This window comes from Hippopotamus amphibius, chromosome 9 (assembly GCF_030028045.1).
Source record: "Hippopotamus amphibius kiboko isolate mHipAmp2 chromosome 9, mHipAmp2.hap2, whole genome shotgun sequence".
Lineage (NCBI taxonomy): Eukaryota > Metazoa > Chordata > Mammalia > Artiodactyla > Hippopotamidae > Hippopotamus > Hippopotamus amphibius.
In genome coordinates this window covers 32,348,432-32,367,576 of record NC_080194.1, presented here as the reverse complement: position 1 = coordinate 32,367,576, position 19,145 = coordinate 32,348,432, and the positions used below count along the sequence as shown (strand labels likewise).

The window sequence follows — 19,145 nt, the reverse complement described above, 5'->3', positions numbered from 1 at the left end:
TTGTACAGCCCTACAGCTCACATTGGGCCCTTGAGCTCCCTAGTGCCTACAGTCATGGAAACCAACAGGTAACAAAACATCCCATCTCATGCTCCACTGGTGGGAAGGTACAATGGTGTAGCTGCTGTGGAAAAGAGTATGGTAGTGCCTCAAAAAATTAAAAATAGAATTACACTATGATCCAGCAATTCCACTCTGGGTATATACCCAAAAGAATTGAAATCAGGGACTCAAAGAGAGATTTGTACACCCACGTTCATCACAGTATGATTCATAATACCCAAGAGATGGAAGCAACCCAAGTGTCCACTGACAGACGAATGAAAATATACACACAACAGAATATTGTTCCGCCTTAAAAAGGAAGGAAATTCTGACACATGCTACAATATGAATGAACCTTGAGGACATAATGCTCAGTGAAATAAGCCAATCACAAGAAGACAAATACAGTATGATTCCATTCACATGAAGTATCTAGAATAGTCAGATTCATAGAGACAGAAAATAGAAGGGTGGTTGCCTGGGGGAGGGAGGGATGGGGAGTTATTGTTTAATGGGTACAGGGTTTTAGTTCCGCAAGATGAAAAGAGTTCTGGAGATTGGTTGCACAACAATGTGGATGTACTTACTACCGACCTACATACTTAAAAAGGGTTGGGTTGGTAAATTTTGTGTTATTTATATTTCACCACAGTTTTTTAAAGAACATTAAGAACATGGGTTTTAGAGGTTTGGCAACGGAGAAGACCTAAGTAATTTGTTTTGTTTTCTTTCAGTCCTGGCTCTCCACCTCGCCCTGCCGTTTAACGTCTCTGAGCCTCAGTCACTTCATCCATAAAATGGGATCAAGAGTGCATGTGCCTGGCACGGTTGTTGTATGGATTATGTGAAGGGCAGCTGGTCAGATCCCAGGCACAGTGCCTGGCTCACAGCAAGGGGCCCATAAACGGCAGCTCTTATGTTCATCACCGCCTATTACTACTATTGCCATTATGGTCATTAATTACTTCTGAGCACTCAATCACATCACAGCACTGATGAGCTGGTCTGATCTGCTACCAGGATTTGCCCTGAAAAGGAGAAATAGGTGGCTTCAGAGAGAGGATGGTTAATCTGGTCACTTTCTGAGTCATAGTGACCAAACAAGGGAACGTTGTGGTCCTTGATGTTATTTTTAAAATAAAACAAACTGGACTCACGAGCTCCGTGAGTTTTTCAGAACTATGCCAAAGATCAAGGAAGGGCAGAGCCACAGATCTTACAGCCAGGCTGCAAAGGCGCTGGACTGGCCTGGAAGGATCCCCAGGCCCTAACAGCCGTGGACAGCCACCCACCTGCACAGGGAACTCTTTAGCCCCTGACACGCTCGGGCTACTCAGAAGCCACAGAACATCAGCTTGTTCTGCAGCCGTCAGCCTAATGAGATTTCAAGTTCAATCACTGTCATGTATTTGGCCTGCCTACTGGCACCACGCAAAAGCAGTGTGTTCCATTTCTAAGTAAAAGTTTCCAGATTCCAAGCCCTGAAGCCAAGCTTTTTGCAGGGCCCAGACACCACAGCCTCGAGTTTCAGCAGGATTAAGCAAAATCCTGTCCCCACCACCGTCTCTGCCATCCAAACCACGTCTTCCTGGCTCTTTCCTCTGGGGATGGTGCGGAGCCTCCACATGCTATACAGGCGCAGGGTATGTTCCCGATTCAGCATGTATTTCCAGCTCCTTGGCTGGGCTCTCGAAGCCCTTCCTGATCTAATTCCTGCCTCTCCCCAGCCTCATCTGCTGCAGTCCCAAGCACACCTCCAGCTCTGACATTCTAAACTATGTAGCGTTCCTCAGACATGTTCTATTTCTGCACGCCTCCTTGACTGTGAACAAAGAATGGTTCTGCAAGGAATGCCCTTCCTCCCCACAAATGAGAATTCCTAGACACCGTTCAAAGTACAGCTCAACGGCCACCTCTTCCAGGAAGTCTCCCAAGATGTGTGAAGGGTCTGAGACTTTACTTGCAAGGTGACAAGTGAGGCTTCCACAGTTTCATGGATGCTAACAGAGATGTGAGACTCCAGGGTCAGAGACAAAGGGCTTTAATGCCGATCGCACAGAAGCAGCATGAACTTCACGTCTGTGACTTTTCCCCTCACCCCCAAGTCCCACAAGGCAGCAATGTGGAGGGGCCCGGGTGGATCCAGCATGTGCAGTGGGTGTGCATCACAGCTGAGGAATGTCAAGCTGAGAGCACCCAAATGTTATATAACGGACTGCAAGCAAACCTGCGCTCGGCCAAGGAGGGAAAGCTGTCTCTGTCTTCCAAGGCTGTTTGCTGTACAAACATCCTTGAAAAGATAGTCTGAAACCAGAGCACAATTCGTGCCTCTGCTTATAAAATGTGCAGAAACTCCAGAGACCAAGAAGGAGTGTTTCCTGACAAAATCTTGCTTGGCTACCTCATCCGACACTCACACAAGTCTCCCACCATGCTCTGTCCACCTCTGCCTTAGGAAATATGTATGAATCCATGTTGTAATGACCTGTTTACTTTTTTGTTCCACCATTAGCCTGGGTCTTCTCTGCTGTCAGTGCCGGTCTTCTGCATTTATCTGCCAGACACACATTAAGTGCTCAGTGAATATGCAAATAAATGGATGAGTTGAATAATTAATACTGGGAATTTTGACAGCCATGGTTTGGGGGTAATCAAATAACAATAACAACAAAGACCTGATATTTACTGGCTGCTTATTCTCGTGTTCTAGGCACTGTATGGTATTTTTTTTTTTACCTGTACTGTTTTGTTTTGTCCTCATGAAACGCTATATGGAAGGTACTTTGATGAACCCACTTTACATACGGGGAAACTAAGGCCTAGAACAGCTAAGGGATTTCACCAGTCACACAGCTAATAGAAACAGAGCTGCAGTCTGAGCTGGCTCTCCCTGCGCCCAAGCCTTACCCATCCCACTGAAGTGCTTCTCTTCTCAGAGGGCATCTAAGCTTTGGGGTGTTTGCAAAAGTGGCCAAAGAAGGAAGGAGGGAGTGCCTACCATTCTGTGTTTACAGGGGTGGTGGCAGTAGCCTGCATGTCACCATCACCTACTCCCTGGTGTGACTCACAGCCCCTCAGCCACCACCACGGGCACAGAACACACAGACAGTGCCTGCTGGAACCTCACACCTTCCTAATCTGTCCCACACTGGGCCAGATGCTGTTTGGCCTTGGGAAGAGCCTGGAATGCATAACTGACGCTTCTCCCTGAAGAAGAGAGGAAGGGATGAGATTAATTTGTGGAGCACTCTCTGTTTTCTACAACTTACAATTCTCAAACAGCCATTGCACTTGACCTTACTAATAATCAAAGAAATAGAAACAAAAAGAAGATAAAGTTGGTCACCCACTGTAACAACCACTGTAGGTGAGAGAGGGTTAGTGAAATTATCTCAGAAATTGCTGCTAAGAGCAATAATAGTACAACCTTAAGGAGGAAAATTTGGCAATATCTCTCAAAATCTTAGATATGCACACCCATTGACATACCAATTTAATTTCCAGGTTTTACACAAAGAAAAACTTGCAATGTTGTTCAAAAATATAGATAGATATCTACAGCAAATCTGTAAATAGTTCAAACCCTCTTTGTAAAACACTCAAAACATACAGAGTTCTACAAAGGAAAAGTCTCTGCAAAGTTCAATTCTTCCAGAGATATCTACTAGTAATGATTTTGTGTACATTTTCCTAAGCTTTTTAAGGCATACTTTTTCTAAAAATGAGATATTTCATAAACTGTATGTATAAAGTATACCTTAAATATATAGTAAATATACTGCTTTACAACTGCCTTTTCCTCACTTAACATTTTACTGAAGACGTCCTTTTATACCAACTTACATGAAACATTTACCAACTTCGCAGTATTTTGATTTTGCATGTGGAATCACGAGTTCCTTCTTGAAGGATATTTAGGTTGAGGAGAGTGCAAGTTAATATAGCCAGGTTATAGCTCAAAAAGAAATGGCTACTCCTTAAAAAGTGCTCACCCACATCAACTTTATTTATTTGGGGTTTGCTTCTCCACTTCTCAGAATGTTCCAGAGCTCTTTGATTTTCCCTATAATTTTTTCCTACTGGATTAAGACATGAGGGCCTTATACTTGACCATAAAATACAAAGTCAATGTAAAATATAAATCTAGAAACACAAATGGACCAAGTGTCGGGTTATAAGACTGTGGAACTGCACATTTGCTCGAGACTCTGCCATCACTCTTAGAACCACAAGCGTGTTATTTTCTATAGAAACCAGCATACGTCCTGCCAACCTGCCCCAACCTGGAACTTGTCAGCACTTGACCATCAGCTGTGCTTCTTACCAATCACTAGGTCCATCCTTCCTTTATTTGTATCCCCAACACCCAAACCAGACACTTATGACTCGTGAGGACAAGAAGTGCAGCATGAGTCAGGCTCGAGGCGGGGAGCACAGAGTTTCTAGCAAAATGCATTACTCAGAGGGTGAGGCAGAGCTCTAGAGAACTTAGCCCAAGGCCACAAACATCAGTGGCAAGAGGCCGTGAGCTCCTGAAACACATCCCCAGCTTCCGGGGAAATTCCACTCCTTTTTTGCAGTAGGTTGCTGGGAACCAGGGGAGAAGCCAGTTAGAACCCAATGTTAATTACTTTTCAATAATAATGAGCTTTATACAAAGCTCATTATTATTATACAAAGAGCTTTTATGAGCCTCGCCTTACAAGACTCTCACCCAATTTTGTGAACGAGGGATTATTAGCTTCATTGGATAAAGAAAGAAACCAAATCACACAGGACAGAGCTTGTGAGGGTCAGGATAGGTTTGAACCCAGGTGGGCCTCACACCTTGTTCAAACTTCATTCTGCCCCTAGACTGACTGATAGGAAAGGGATGCATTTTCTGGGACTTGGCCACACAGCCCCGCCCCCCAACACAGACCCAGCAGGACACTTCAGGAGGCTGGGCCTTTGGGAACTGACTGAAGTTCTCTGAGGAACCCATGCCCTCCGCCAATACATTTCTGTTAAAATAAACCCCAATGAGTCCTCAGCATGGTGCCCTCTGCAATTCCATGAAATCGACAAGGGCGACTCCAGCCTCAGAAATCAGGGTAGCCGGAGCAGACAAAGCTGACACCCACCTGCATTTACTCTGTGATGAATGAAGAAGTTGGGGGCAAAGAAGAACCCAAGGCCTAATGGGAAAAGGGGCCATTCAACACGCTTTCTCCACCCACACTCTTGCCAGGCCTTTCTGGGCTTTGAAATAACAGGACATTTACTGTTCAGTGGGAAACAAACAAATAAATCTTGGAGAAATTCAGCCATAGCTTACCATCCCCCTTCCCCCAGACCTGAACACAAATAACAGACAAAGCATCCGTGCAGCAGAGAAGACCTTGAGTTCACACTGGTGGAGAATTCCATTGTCATTGTTCACAGTCCGCTGTCTGCCCTGACCATTCTCTCGGACAAGGAAATTGCAGGGTTACTCAAACCGTGACTATCTGGGTGATTTTTTGGTAGTGGAATTTGTTTACCTAAGCCCTCAGAAGTCTTGAGCAATATCTTGGAGTTGGTTTTACGTGATTGAGCCCGTAGGTTCAAATAAAGTATGTTGAAGGTAGGTCTTCAGCTGGAGAAACAAACAGACCTGCTCTTTTATATCATATTCTACTGTAAAAACAGAAAAGATGACAAATGCACCACATGCTAAGCTCTGCTGCTCTGAGCTGTATTTTAATGAGAGGACGTGTCCCTTCAAAATGGTGCCGTGGCTAATTGGGCCAGATGCTTCGTATTTGGGGCCTGGTTATAAACAAAAGCCTTGCGTGTATGCATAACGGCTTGTCTGCTCTCTAGCTCCCAACACACCACTTTCCTCCTAACCCCTTGCACGAAAGTAGCACAGCACAGGCCAGCCCACCCGGTGGCCCATGAAGGGAGACAGGCGGAGGGCTCCATACAAAAGCCTCACAGAAAGATGTCAGACCGCATTACCATCGCCAGTGCACTCAGGTGAAAAAACAAGCCACCACGTTCTTTTCCCCTTTTGCAAGTGAAAGCAAAAACAGACCCATGCCTTGCCCGTACTGTGCTAGGTTTTCTAGACGGGCATATAGTGTTACCATCTGTGACTTTCCGTGGGCCTCCTCAGGTTACCATACGTATGACTACATGTCCCAGCATTTGAAGAAAAGAAAATATGGCGTGCTTGGTGATTATTTTTAATTGGACTCATCTGGGAGTTTTTCAATTCTGAAAATTTAGCTCCTATTTATAGTAGTTGAAGGTTTGAACAGCATATAATTTTTGTCCTCTTGAGTGGCAAGCCTCCCTTTTCCATTTACGAGAATGCTTCATTGGCACATAACGCATTTTCCAGAGCCAACTGTAAAAATCATTAAATTGCCAAGCTGTGGAATGGGACAGTGGGGACGATGTCCAGACGTTCTTATGCCTCTGAAGGCAATCTAGTCTTTACAGCCTACCACTCGGAAGAAGGAGATCCATGTCTCTGCTTGAATCCCAGCTCAGCTGTATGGGGACAAGGGTAACCCAGGAACCAAAGAGGATTCTAATGGAAGGATTCCGTGGGCATCTGAAACCAGACCTTGCTCCCCTGACTCCTGGCAAGGCTCTCAACAACGAGCGAGGCTCTGTAGTGAGGTAATACACCACCATTCCTGCCACGTGACCTCCCTTTCACAGGTGCCTTGCAAAGTCTCCAGGCTGTTCTCTAAAGACCCAAGGGAGGGACTTCCCTGGTGGCACATTGGTTAAGAATCCTTGATCCCACATGCCATGGAGCAACTAAGCCCATGCGCCACAACTACTAAGCCTGCGCTCTAGAGCCCGTGAGCCACAACTACTGAAGCCCATGCGCCTAGAGCCCATGCTCTGCAATCAAAGAAGCCATTGCAATGAAAAGCCCACGCACTGCAAGGAGAAAAAGCCCGTGTGCAGCAACGAAGACCCAACACAGCCAAAAATAAAATAAATTCATTTATTTAAAAAAAAAAAAAAAAAAAAAAGACCCACGGGATTCACCAGGCACTGGCTGGTCAGACATCAGATGCCCCAGGTCACCCTTCTAGCCAATCAAATTGGAGTTTGTTGTCATAGAGAAACATGCTGAGTTAAGATCCCAAGGGCCTGAGCAGGAATCTGGAAAATCTGGTGAGTCTCTACCTTCTGGGTTTCTTGGATGTGTCTTTCCCTGTCACCCTCCCTCATCCTCAGGACCATCGTACACAGGGTTTCAGATTATGCACTGCACAGAGGTGCCACACGTATGTCCTCCATCTCATGATCAACGTATGACGCTGCATTGGCAGCATGGGGATTCTGGGCCTCCCGACTGAGCCTGGAACATGGACACATAAGCTGTGCAGACTCAGGAAAACTGGCACAAACTCAGAGGCTGCAGCACACAAGTGCAGGCAGCTGCTCCCTGACCCACACATGTTCTTGGCATCTTTGAGATCTTGTCTCTCACCCACCCGCCACTCTCAGAGCCTTGGTTCCCCACTCATGGGGCTCCAAGTCTGACACAGTTGCCTCACTTGGAGGCCAGAGCGGGGAGCATGGGATGTGTACCTGGGCCCCCACAGAGGTACTCACAGCAGCACTGCTGCTCTCTGGCGTCTGGCAGGCTCCCCAGAGTAAAACCATACTATTGTGCAATCATACACCTTTTTTTTTTCTTGAACACAAAATCTTTTTTTTGTAATCCACAGCCCCGAGAATTGTGTTTCCCTGCCCTTTCACAAAGACTTAAATCTGAAATACTTTAAAGCTTTTCCCTCTTGGTACCATCTGTTTGTCTGCTGTTTTTTGTTTTTTTCTATTTTTCTTTTTTTTTTCTTCTCTCTGTCTCTTTCCACTTTCAACAGCTGGCCTCTCCTCCCCCCTGACCTTAGTAAATCCCAACTTTGTTTCATAGGCTTCTGCACTTTCAGAGTTGGAAGAGATGGTGAAAATCACTGCCTCATTTAAAGATGGGGGAAATGAGGTGACCTAGCTTGTAAGTGACAAATTCATGCTTCCAGCCTCTGCCACTAGGTCTCCTTTCATTTCACCACACAGCTTGCCCCCCACCAGCTTCCAGGTCCCTTGAATGCGGGGTCACCACCACCACACAAAGCCGACTGGACTCCCCCAGCCTGCAGTAAATGTCTGAGCACTGTGCCAAAAACAAGCAAAATGAACCCATCAAGTGAGCAGATGGAAGGAAATAATAAAGACCAGAGAGGAAATAAACTAAATAGAGATTAAAAAAACAATAGAAAAAGTCAATAAAACCAAGAGCTGGTTCTTTGAAAGGGTAAACAAAATCGGCAAACCTCTGGCCAGGCTCACTAAGAAGAAAAAAGAGAGGACCCAAATAAACAAAATAAGACATAAAAGAGGAGAAATAACAACCAATGCTGCAGAAATACAAAAAAAATAAGAGAATACTATGAACAATTATATGCCAACAATTTCCACAACCTAGAAGAAATGCACAAGTTTCTAGAAACGTAGAGCCCATCAAAACTGAATCAAGAAGAAACAGATAATTTGAACAGACCAATCACTAGCGATGAAATAGAATCTGTATTTTAAAAACTCCCTACAAACAAAAGTTCAGGACCATATGGCATCACAGGTGAATTCTACCAAAGAACCTCTATCAATCCTTCTCAAACTCTTCCAAAAAATTAAAGAGAAGGGAACACTCCTGAAGACATTCTATGAAGCCATCATCACCCTGATACCAAAACTAGATAAAGATACCACCAAAAAAGAAAATTAGAGGCCAATATCTTTGATGAATATAGATGCAAAAATTCTCAACAAAATATTTGCAAACTGAATTGAACAACACGTAAAAAAGATCATAGACCATGACCAAGTGGATTCATCCCAAGTTCACAAGGATGGTTTAGTATATGCAAATCAATCAATGTGATACACCACGTCAACAAAAGAAAAGATAAAATCACATGCTAATCTCAATAGAAGCAAGAAAAGCATTTAACAAAATTGTATGTCCATTCATAATAAAAATTCTCACCAAAGTGGATATAGAGAGAACATATCTCAACATTATAAATGCTATTTATGACAAACCTACAGCCAATATAATACTCAATGTGAAAAGCTGAAAGCCTTCCTGCTAAAATCTGGAACAAGACTAGGATGCCCACTCTTACCTCTTCTATTGAACATAGTATTGGAAATCCTAGCCAGCCACAGCAATCAGACAAGAAAAAGAAATAAAAGGTATCCAAATTGGAATACAAGAGATAAAATTGTCATTATATGAAGATGACATGATTCTATATATAGAAAACCCTAAAGACCCACACAAAAACTACTAGAACTGATAAATGAATTCAGTAAGATAGCAGGATACAAGATTAACATACAGAAATCGGTTGCATTTCTTTACAGTAACAATGAAATATCAGAAAGGGAAAGTAAGCAAACAAACAAACAAAAGTCCCTTTTAAAACTGCATCAAAAAAAGTAAAATACTTAGGAATAAACCTGACCAAGGAGATGAAAGACATATGCTGAGAACTATAAGACACTGATAAAGGAAATTAAAGATGGTTCAAAGAAATGGAAAGCTATCCCATGCTCCTGGATTAGAAGAATTAATATTGTTAAAATGGCCATACTACCCAAAGCAATCTATAAATTTAATGCAATCCCTATCAAATTACCCATGACATTTTTCACAGAACTAGAACAAATAATCCTAAAATTTATATGGAACCATAAAAAATGCAGAATTGCCATAGCAATCCTGAGGAAAAAGAACAAAGCTGGAGGCATACCCCTCTCAGACTTCAGACAATACTACAAAGCTACAGTAATCAAAACAGCATGGTATTAACCCTCAGTATGGGGGGAAATATTTGCAAATGAATCAACAGACAAAGGATTAATCTCCAAAATATATAAACAGTTCATCCACCTCAATATCAAAAAAACAAACAACCCAATCCAAAAATGGGCAGAAGGCCTAAACAGGCATTTCTCTAAAGAAGACATATGGATGGCCAAGAGGCACATGAAAATCTGCTCAACATCACTAATTCTTAGAGAAATGCAAATCAAAACTACAATGAGGTATCACCTCACACCAGTTAGAATGGGCATCATCAGAAAATCGACAAACAGTAAATGCTGGAGAGGGTGTGGAGAAAAGGGAACGCTCTTGCACTGTTGATGGGAATGTAAATTGATACAACCACTATGCACAACAGTATGGAGGTTCCTTGCAAAACTAAAAATAGAACTACCATATGACCCAGCAATCCCAATGCTGGGCATATACCCAGAGAACACCACAATTCAAAAAGACACATGCACTACAATGTTCATTGCAGCACTATTTACAATAGCCAGGACATGGAAGCAACCTAAATGCCCATCAACAGATGAATGGATAAAAAAGATGTGGTAGGTATATACAATGGAATATTACTCAGCTGCAGAAAGCAATGAAACTGGGACATTTGTAGAGACATGGATGGACCTAGAGAATGTCATACAGCGTGAAGTGGGTCAGAAAGAGAAAAACAAATATCGTATATTAACACATATATGCGGAATATAGATAAAGGGTACACATCAACCGGTTTGCAAGAGAGAACTAAAGACACAGATGTAGAGAACAAACATATGGACACCAAGGGGTGAAAGTAGGGAGCGTTGGGGGGGAATGAATTGGGAGATTGGGATACCAAATAGTACACTCTAAATATATGCAGTTTATTGTATGTTAACTGTATCTCAATAAAAGTTCTTAACAACAGTAACAAAAAAAACAGCATGGTATTGGCACAAAAACAGATAAATGGATCAATGGAACGGAACAGAGAGCCCAAAAATAAACCCATGCACCTACGGTCAATTAATCTTCAGCAAAAGAGGCGTGAATATACAATGGGAAAAAGATAGTCTCTTCATCAAGTGGTGTTTGGAAAGTTGGACAGCCACATGTAAATCAGTGAAGTTAGAACACACCCTCACACCATGCACAAAAATAAACTCTAAATGACTTAAATATAAGACATGACATCAGGAAACATAGGCAAAACATTCTCTGATGTAAATCGTACCAATGTTTTCTTACGTCAGTCTTCCAAGGCAACAGAAATAAAAGCATAAATAAACACATGGGACCTAATCAAACTCATAAGCTTTTGCACAGCAAAGGAAACCATACATAAAATGAAAAGACAGCCTATAGACTGGGAGAAAATATTTGCAAAAGATGCAGCCAACGAGGGCTTAATTTCTAAAATATACAAAGAGCTCATATGACTCAATAACAAAAAAACCCAAACAGCCCAATTTAAAAATGGGCAGGACTTCCCTGGTGGTGCAGTGGTTAAGAATCCACCTGCCAATGCAGGGGACATGGGTTTGATCCCTGGTCTGGGAAGATCCCACATGCTGTGGAGCAACTAGGCCCATGAGTCACAACTACTGAGCCCATGTGCCACAACTACTGAAGTCCATGTGCCTAGAGCCCACGCTCCACAACAAGAGAAGCCACTGCAATGAAGCCTGTGCACCACAACGAAGAGTAGTTCCAGCTTGCCGCAACTAGAGAAAGCCCGCACACAGTAACAAAGACCCAATGCAGAAAATAAACAAATAAATAAATAGAAAAAAAATCTTTTTTAAATGGCGGAAGACCTGAATAGACATTTCTTCAAAGAAGACATACAGATGGCCAATAGGCACACGAAAAGATGCTCAACATCGTTATTAGAGAAATGCAAATCAAAACTACAATGAGGTACCACCTCATACCAGTCAGGATGCATCATCAAAAAGTCTACAAATAACAGAGAAACTGGTAGATGCTGAGGGAAGATATGCTCTGCCATAAAAGATTTTTTCTGAGATATGCTTACTATATGAACACACAAAGCTCTGACAATAAAGAGAGATCCTGCATAGCTGAAAAAAAAAAAAAGTCTACAAATAACAAACCCTGGAGAAGATGGGGAGAAAAGGGGACCTTCTTACACTATTGGTGGGAATGTAAACTGGTGCAGTCACTATGGAGAACAGTATGGAGGTTCCTCAAAAAACTGGAGTTGCCACACAATCCAGCAATCCCATTCCTGGGCATATATCTGGAGAAAATTATAATTCAAAAAGAAGAATGCACCCCAGTGTTCACAGCCAGTGTACAATAGCCAAGACATGGAAGCAACCTAAATGTCCATCAACAGATGAATGGATAAAGAAGATGTGGTATATTTACACAACAGAATGCTACTCAGCCATAAAAAAGAATTAAATAATGCCATTTGCAGCAACATAGATGAAACTGGAGATTATCATACTAAGTGATATAAGTCAGAAAGAGAAAGACAAACACTGTATGATATTACTTATATGTGGAATATATAAACTATGACACAAATGAACCTGTTTACAAAACAGAAACAGACTGACAGACATAGAAAGCAAACTTATGGTCACCAAGGGGGGAAGGGGGTAGGAGAGGAATAAATTAGGAGTTTAGGGTTAGCAGACACAAACTATTATATATAAAATACATAAACAGCAAGACCCTGCTGCATAGCACAGGGAACTACATTCAGTATCCTATAATAAATCATAATGGAAAAAAATATGAAAGAGAATATATATATATGTATGTGTATATGTATAACTGAATCACTTAGCTGTACACCAGAAACTAACACAACACTGTAAATCAACCATACTTCAGTGAAAATAAATAAGTAAATATTAAAAAAAAAAGGACCCATCAACTACCAAGCACAGCAACACCACCTCCCTAACAATGACGAGTACACTGCTTCTCTTCCTGTGTTAAGGCCACAGGGGGTGAGAGAATATCCTTGATCCCCTCGGGAGGCTGGGGATGCATTCTGCACCTCAGAGGAAAGAACCTGCTGTCGGAAGTTTGCATAAGGTGCCTGGGCACCGAGAGGTTGGCCTTTGCAAGCCGTATAGAGGCACTTTTTACGATGGACTGTGTCAATTGGCAGTCGCCTTGTCCGCTCCTCACCAGGCCTCCGCATTTGAAACCAGCCACCTCTTTTCAAAGATAAGATGCAGGGGAGTCACCTCCGGTCTGGGAGTCTGGACACCGGTGACCCAGACTCAGTCATCCCCCGACCCACGCCAGGTCTTCCTTCTGTGAAATGACGCCCTTCTCAATGTGCTGAATCTACAATTCTCTAAAAAGCAGCCCGCCTCTGGACTGAGCAACAGGCCAGCAAGTGGCAGGTGTGATCGTGATGGGCCCAAGCATGAAGCCTGCAGCAGGAGGACACCTTTCCCTTGGGCCACTGGGTGCCACTTAAGGTTTTCTTGCTCTCAAACTGCTGGACCAGGGCTGGGATCTTAAATGACATGAGCCAGGCCAGATGCACCAGGACTTGTTACCAGGGACCCTGACCAATGCAACCTGATACTTCAGTGTTTCCCTTTCAAGGCCGAGATGCAGCCGTGCAAATGACACCTGAATTGAATGTGTCCTGCCATTTGTGAGGCAAAGTGCAGGCGGACAGAGTCTGTTATCAGACTGCGGCTGTCTGGCCAGAAATGTAGGAATTGAGGAATCTTAGCAGAAGCAAGGCAGGAGAGGTGCATGGGAGTGAGCTCCCTCCTGCCCACCGTCTGAAGTCTGAGCCAGCTGTGGCGAGCCAAGCAAAGGAGTGTGTGCCCTGGGGTGCGAGCAAGGGGACGATGACAACTCACGTGGCTCCTTTTGCCTTCTTCATCTCCCATCGACGTAATGACTGTCTCTGAAAAGACCATCTGTCCAGTCTGGTTGTTGGTGATCTATAGGAGAACAAGCACAGTGAATGTGCAATAGAAGGAATTTTGGACAAATCCCACAAGTTGTTTTGTTTTGTTTTGTTGTTTTCTATTTTCTGAAGCAGAAGCACCTGTCACAGTAGACAGAATGCCCACTCCCCTTTTCTTTCTGAGCTCCACCAGCAGCATTAGATGGTGCAGCAATAAGAGCCCCCCTATGGCATGGGGCTGCTAGGAGGAGGGCTGAGGCGGTCTGTGTAAAGCATATGGCACACAGCCTGTCACCTTGCAAATACTCAGCGCTATTTTTATCATTCTTAGGACTCATTCATTTGAAATTCAATGTCAAGTTTCTTTTCAGCAGCTATAGGTCTGGGTATTGAAGGAAGCAGGTTTTAGCTACAGCTGCCCCTTCCTGATTCTGGTGAAGTGTTTTGTTTCATCAAGAAAGTGCTTAAGTACAGTGGGAGGCCTGGCCCCATATTCCTCTGTTGTCTGCCTTCTGTAACCTCAAAGCTGAGCCTTAGAAACCTGACATGGAACCCAGGCCATTTCCACCCCATCCAAGGCCATGTCTAACCTCTGTGTTGGTGATAAAAGAACAGAAAGAAGCCCAGGAGCTAGGTGACCTGTGTTCTTTGAGCCCTGGCTCAGACACCAACAACCATCTAGTATGTAACCTGGAACAAATCATTTCTGTTCTCTGATTCACAGTTTTCTCATTTCTAGGTCATCTTTAAAGTTCCTGCCAGCTCTAATATCACAGGCGCCTGCAGCAACAACAAAGTGGAAACTCTTAGCCTAATGTGCAACAGTGGATCAAATTCCAGTTCTAATTCCAGTTCTGAGGAGATAAAGATCATGTCTTTATCAACATACTTTAAAATGTTTATATAAATAATTCCTCCCTCCAGCAAAGAGGTGATGTCTTCTTCCTTTATGCCAGATTTTTACAGGATTAACCAATGTTATATATTTTTTAAATTGTACAATCCTGTGTGTATTAGGTTGCAGGACTTCTCAGAGCCTTTATTATACCAAGGTGTATTTCTGTATCTCTAGGAAGAGAAATATGTACAATGTATTCCAAACATGTTTCACCACTGAACCCCGCTTTTATAAAGCATCACACAGGGCAGGAGCTCCATGAAACCCACTCGAGAACGACTACACGGTGCAGATACCGTAACTTCACCATAAGAACAACAATAAGAAGAACACTTTGCTGCTGCATAGCACTTTATAGTTTAAAAGGACTCACACATACTTTGAGGTATTTGACCCCCATGATACCGTAATGTAGGTGTTGATACCCTTATTTCATAAATGTGGTCAGTGAGGGTCATGAAATTGAAGTAATTTTTTCAAAATCACACTAGTTACTGGTAGGACTCACACTTGGGTACTGTGATACCTACAAGGAGCAAATTTAAGAAGAAGCTGAACCTATTGGCTAATTACTGTCAGAAAGGATGACTTACTATGGGTTTTGACAAGAATAAAACAATCACTTTTGGAAACATTCTCCAGTCTTCAGACGAGCAATGCTAAAGGATTCTGCCTGGCAGGTGGCTCATTCATTTACATGGGGGTCCACTCTGGAGTTTAGCCCATCAGTATACAGCAGGAGAAGAGCCACACAAAGGCTACTTTATAGCCAAGGCAATGGCCCAGGAAAATTGACCCCTTTATCCTCTTTGGCACAGAAATGCTATTGTTTCAACCTAGTCATTACCTGGGCACTTGAACAAAAAGCAGGGCTGTTTTGTGAGAGCCGTCATGGCCTTGCATGTAGGCACTGAGATGAGATCAAAGGTCAAGCTCCTTGATGTTCACAACAGAAGGTCAACTCTACAGCCTCTAACAATGACCCTGAACATCTGCACACCAGACTCTCTCCAAGAGAACACAGGCCACATGGTTTGTTCTCAAAGTCCTGCCAAAGTCATACTGGAGACATCTCACACCAGGGGCTAGCTAATGCCACGTTCCTCTAGGTTTGCAACATTTTCTTCCTCAAGTCAGATTGAGAACAAATCTGCTTGTTCCTCACACAAGATATTGGACCAAGAGACACTTAGATGTATGGTAGGTTAGGAAACACTCCACTGTAGAATTCTGAATACCACTGCTGGGTAACCAGCAAATGGATGAATGTTTCATTTTGTGGCAATAGAGATTTTCCCTTCTGAAGACTGAGTATATCACATTTGAGTTCCTCTTAGGGAAATGGTAAAGATCTGTTCACCACAATTTGAACTCTGTTTTGACTCTTTATTGAAACACAGATAAAAACCTGTGAAATAAATTCCTCAAATTCAATACTAGGAAAATATCTCTCTAAACACTTGGTTGCTTCCTTTTTTCAAATGATAAAAATCCCTGAACATTCCTTTGCAATTGGCCTGGTGGGAAGACTAGAGTTAAATTTATTGTTTAAATGCAAAAGCAATTTATGTTTTTGATACCTGTCTTTCCCCTTTGATCTTTAACCTGTATTTTACCACCCTCATTTGTATTTTTGGCTTGTGTATCAAATATGTAAACAAGACCTTAGTCCTCTGATGGGACTGGGCGCTGAGGAAAGGAGGAAGTACTGGCCACAACCACCCTTACCTTGTGAATTTCTCGATGGACGTGGATGGTGTTATTTCCAATCTTGGTTTCCGTGTTGGTCTCATTGTGATAGCTGGGAGGTAAGTGTGCCAGGTTCATTTCTGATGACGTTTTAGCAGCAGCCTCTTCTGCCTCCATCTGATTCAATCAATGAATTTAATAAGCAATATTGTTTTCTCTTGATACAAATCCGAGTTCCTTAGAAAAAAAGAACCCCTTCTCTTTCTCTCTTCTGCAGTAACAATGGTGCTGAAGATAGGCACCAGTAATTGAGTACCCAGTAGAACAAGATATCGTTGTAAATGTTTACGTATATTATTGCCTTACATCTCACAACTTCCCTATGAGGCGGGTATTAACGTCCCCACTTTACAGATGGGACAACTGAGGTTCAGGAAGACTAGATAACGTCCCAAGGCTCTCAGTGAAGGGCAGAGTCAGGATCTGAGAATGCCTCCACTGAACGGTCCTGACCCCTGTATAGATGCTCTTGGTGCCACAGCCACCTCCCTGTGGCCTAATCAGCAGGTCACCCGCACTCAGTTCCCTTACATACCAACAACCAACTCTGTCTCTCGTTGAGAGCGTTCTCTGGCTGCAGGCATGTGCTCAGCCTGCACAGGCCCCACGTGTTAGGAAGTGAGCACCTCAGGGACAACCCTCAACCAGTGAAGGGCATGCTGTGAGGGTAAGTACCCCAGTGCCTTCTCCCCTCAGTGAGGTGGGCTCTCTCTGGGGACCCCAGGGGGACTGAGCCCTAGCTGCCCCTAGCAATAACCTGGTCTTCAGCACAGCCTTTATTGCCTTTCTTCTTCTCCATCTCACTTTCCCATTTCCTCCCAGTATTGCTGGGATCACATCACAAATCATTTGCTCCCAAATCCTTGCTGCAGGGCCAGATGGGGGTGGGGGTGGGGACCCAACTAGGACAGCCCCTTCCCCACTGCAGGTGGGGCCACAGCTATGTCTCCTCCCCCCCGCCCCCCACCGAGTACAAGAGGGACCTCTGTAGCGGGTCAGATGACTCATTCCTAGGGTGCACCCTCCTTCTGGCTTTTCTTGCACAAGTGTCCTTTTCTGATGCCAGGTTTCTGAGGCCACTGTCCTCAAATCATGAGCCTCCATGACATTATCCCAGACATGTCAGTCAACTTGAATCTGTACCCAATTCCAGCCCCAGTCTGCTGAGTGGGCAGGTGACAATGTGACCAGTCACAGCTGATTGGACTCAAACAGAGGCCATGTCATGGACTAATTGAGCCAACCAGACACTCTCTCTAGGAAGTTAAAATGAGAGACACAAAGAAAAGTTGTAGCTGGTGCTTGGCAATCTTCCAACAGTACAATCTTTGATTCTGGGCTATTTTTATTCCTTTAAATGAATCCTCAAAAAAGATTTTCCTATTTTAAAAAAATCACTGTCCTCTATTCCCTTACATAGTATGTGAGGCCCCCTCTTTTCCTGTCTCTCCCAACCAGATTTGCTGAGCTGAGTGTACATGGGGAAAGAATTCCCAGGTCTCAATGCAGCACAGAGATACTGCACTAGAAGTGTGAAGAATGTCTGGTCAGCATAAAGGCCCAGATAACCAAACAAGGACTTGGTCAGCAACCACTGAGTTTGACCCTGAGACAACTCCTGACATGTCTGAAACCTGATCACTGGCTCCATCATCACCATCACTGCCTCCATGTTTGGGCATCAACTATGTCTGAGCCTTTGCACCAGTTCCATCCATACATCCTTATAACATTCACAGCAACCCTAAGAGGAAGTGTTTTTACCCTCATTTTGCAGATGAAGCAAATGAGGTTCACAAAAGTCAAGGAATCTGCCTAAGGTCATCACATTCATAGTAAGTGGCAAAACTCAGAACTCAGGTCAGTCTGACTCCAAATTATGTGCCTTTCCTAGTATATGATTCTGCTTATGCTTTTACTGGGGTGATAGGAGAGCCCCACCCAAGACATTTTTGAGGATGATTATGACAGTCTCTAGAAGCCAGCCAGGGGTTCAAAGAAGAGAGAAAAAAGGCTTCCAGGTGGAGGAGGAGGCATGATTGGGCGGGTCTCAAAGGACAGATATGATTTGGACAGAGAGGAGTGTAGAGGAGGCAAAACTGTGGCAGCCTGGATGAGAAGGGTGTGTCATGGGCTAGGGCAGAGTGTCCGATGCGGACCCTAAATGGATACAATGATGGATAATGAAGTAGAGATGAACTGACAGGTGGATCCAGGGGCAGTTCTAAAGCAGATGGTGTTGGCCTGGTTCTCAACCAGGAGGTACCCCAGATGATGCCCAAAATTTAAAAAAAAATATATACATATCTGGATCCCTTCCAGACCTGCTGAATTAGAATTTCTGGAGGGGGGACCCCACATACCAATGCATTTCCCAGATGATTCTGAGATATTCCCTCCCCTCTACTCACCCCCAGGTGAGAACCTTTGCACAAGCAGTCAGGAGCTGCAGCAAGTTCTGAAGACTAGTTGGCAGATAACACAGAGTCCAGAGAAAAAAAAAGAACAGAGTCAGGGGACTAGCTAGAAGCAGGCTGGGAGTCAGAAGTTATATTTGGGGACCGGCCTTCTAGGCAGTAAAGGTTCCAAATAAATCTGGAAGGACCAGGCCACTGAGAGCTGGCCACTAGATTAGGCAAGAGTTTCCCCCGGCATCATCAGAAGGCAGCACA

The 19,145-nt window shown here is 43.7% G+C and overlaps 1 protein-coding gene across 1 annotated transcript in view; it reads right to left on the bottom strand.

Annotated features, from left to right (window-relative positions):
* DKK3 (dickkopf WNT signaling pathway inhibitor 3) overlaps positions 1-19,145 on the bottom strand; it is a 49,384-nt gene that overhangs the window by 25,910 nt on the left and 4,329 nt on the right. The window contains exons 3-4 of the mRNA XM_057695203.1: positions 16,453-16,590; positions 13,777-13,860 (exon numbers count right to left, since the gene is read on the bottom strand). Of these exons, the coding sequence (XP_057551186.1) occupies positions 13,777-13,860; positions 16,453-16,590 (222 nt within the window). The remainder of the gene's footprint in view (positions 1-13,776; positions 13,861-16,452; positions 16,591-19,145) is intronic.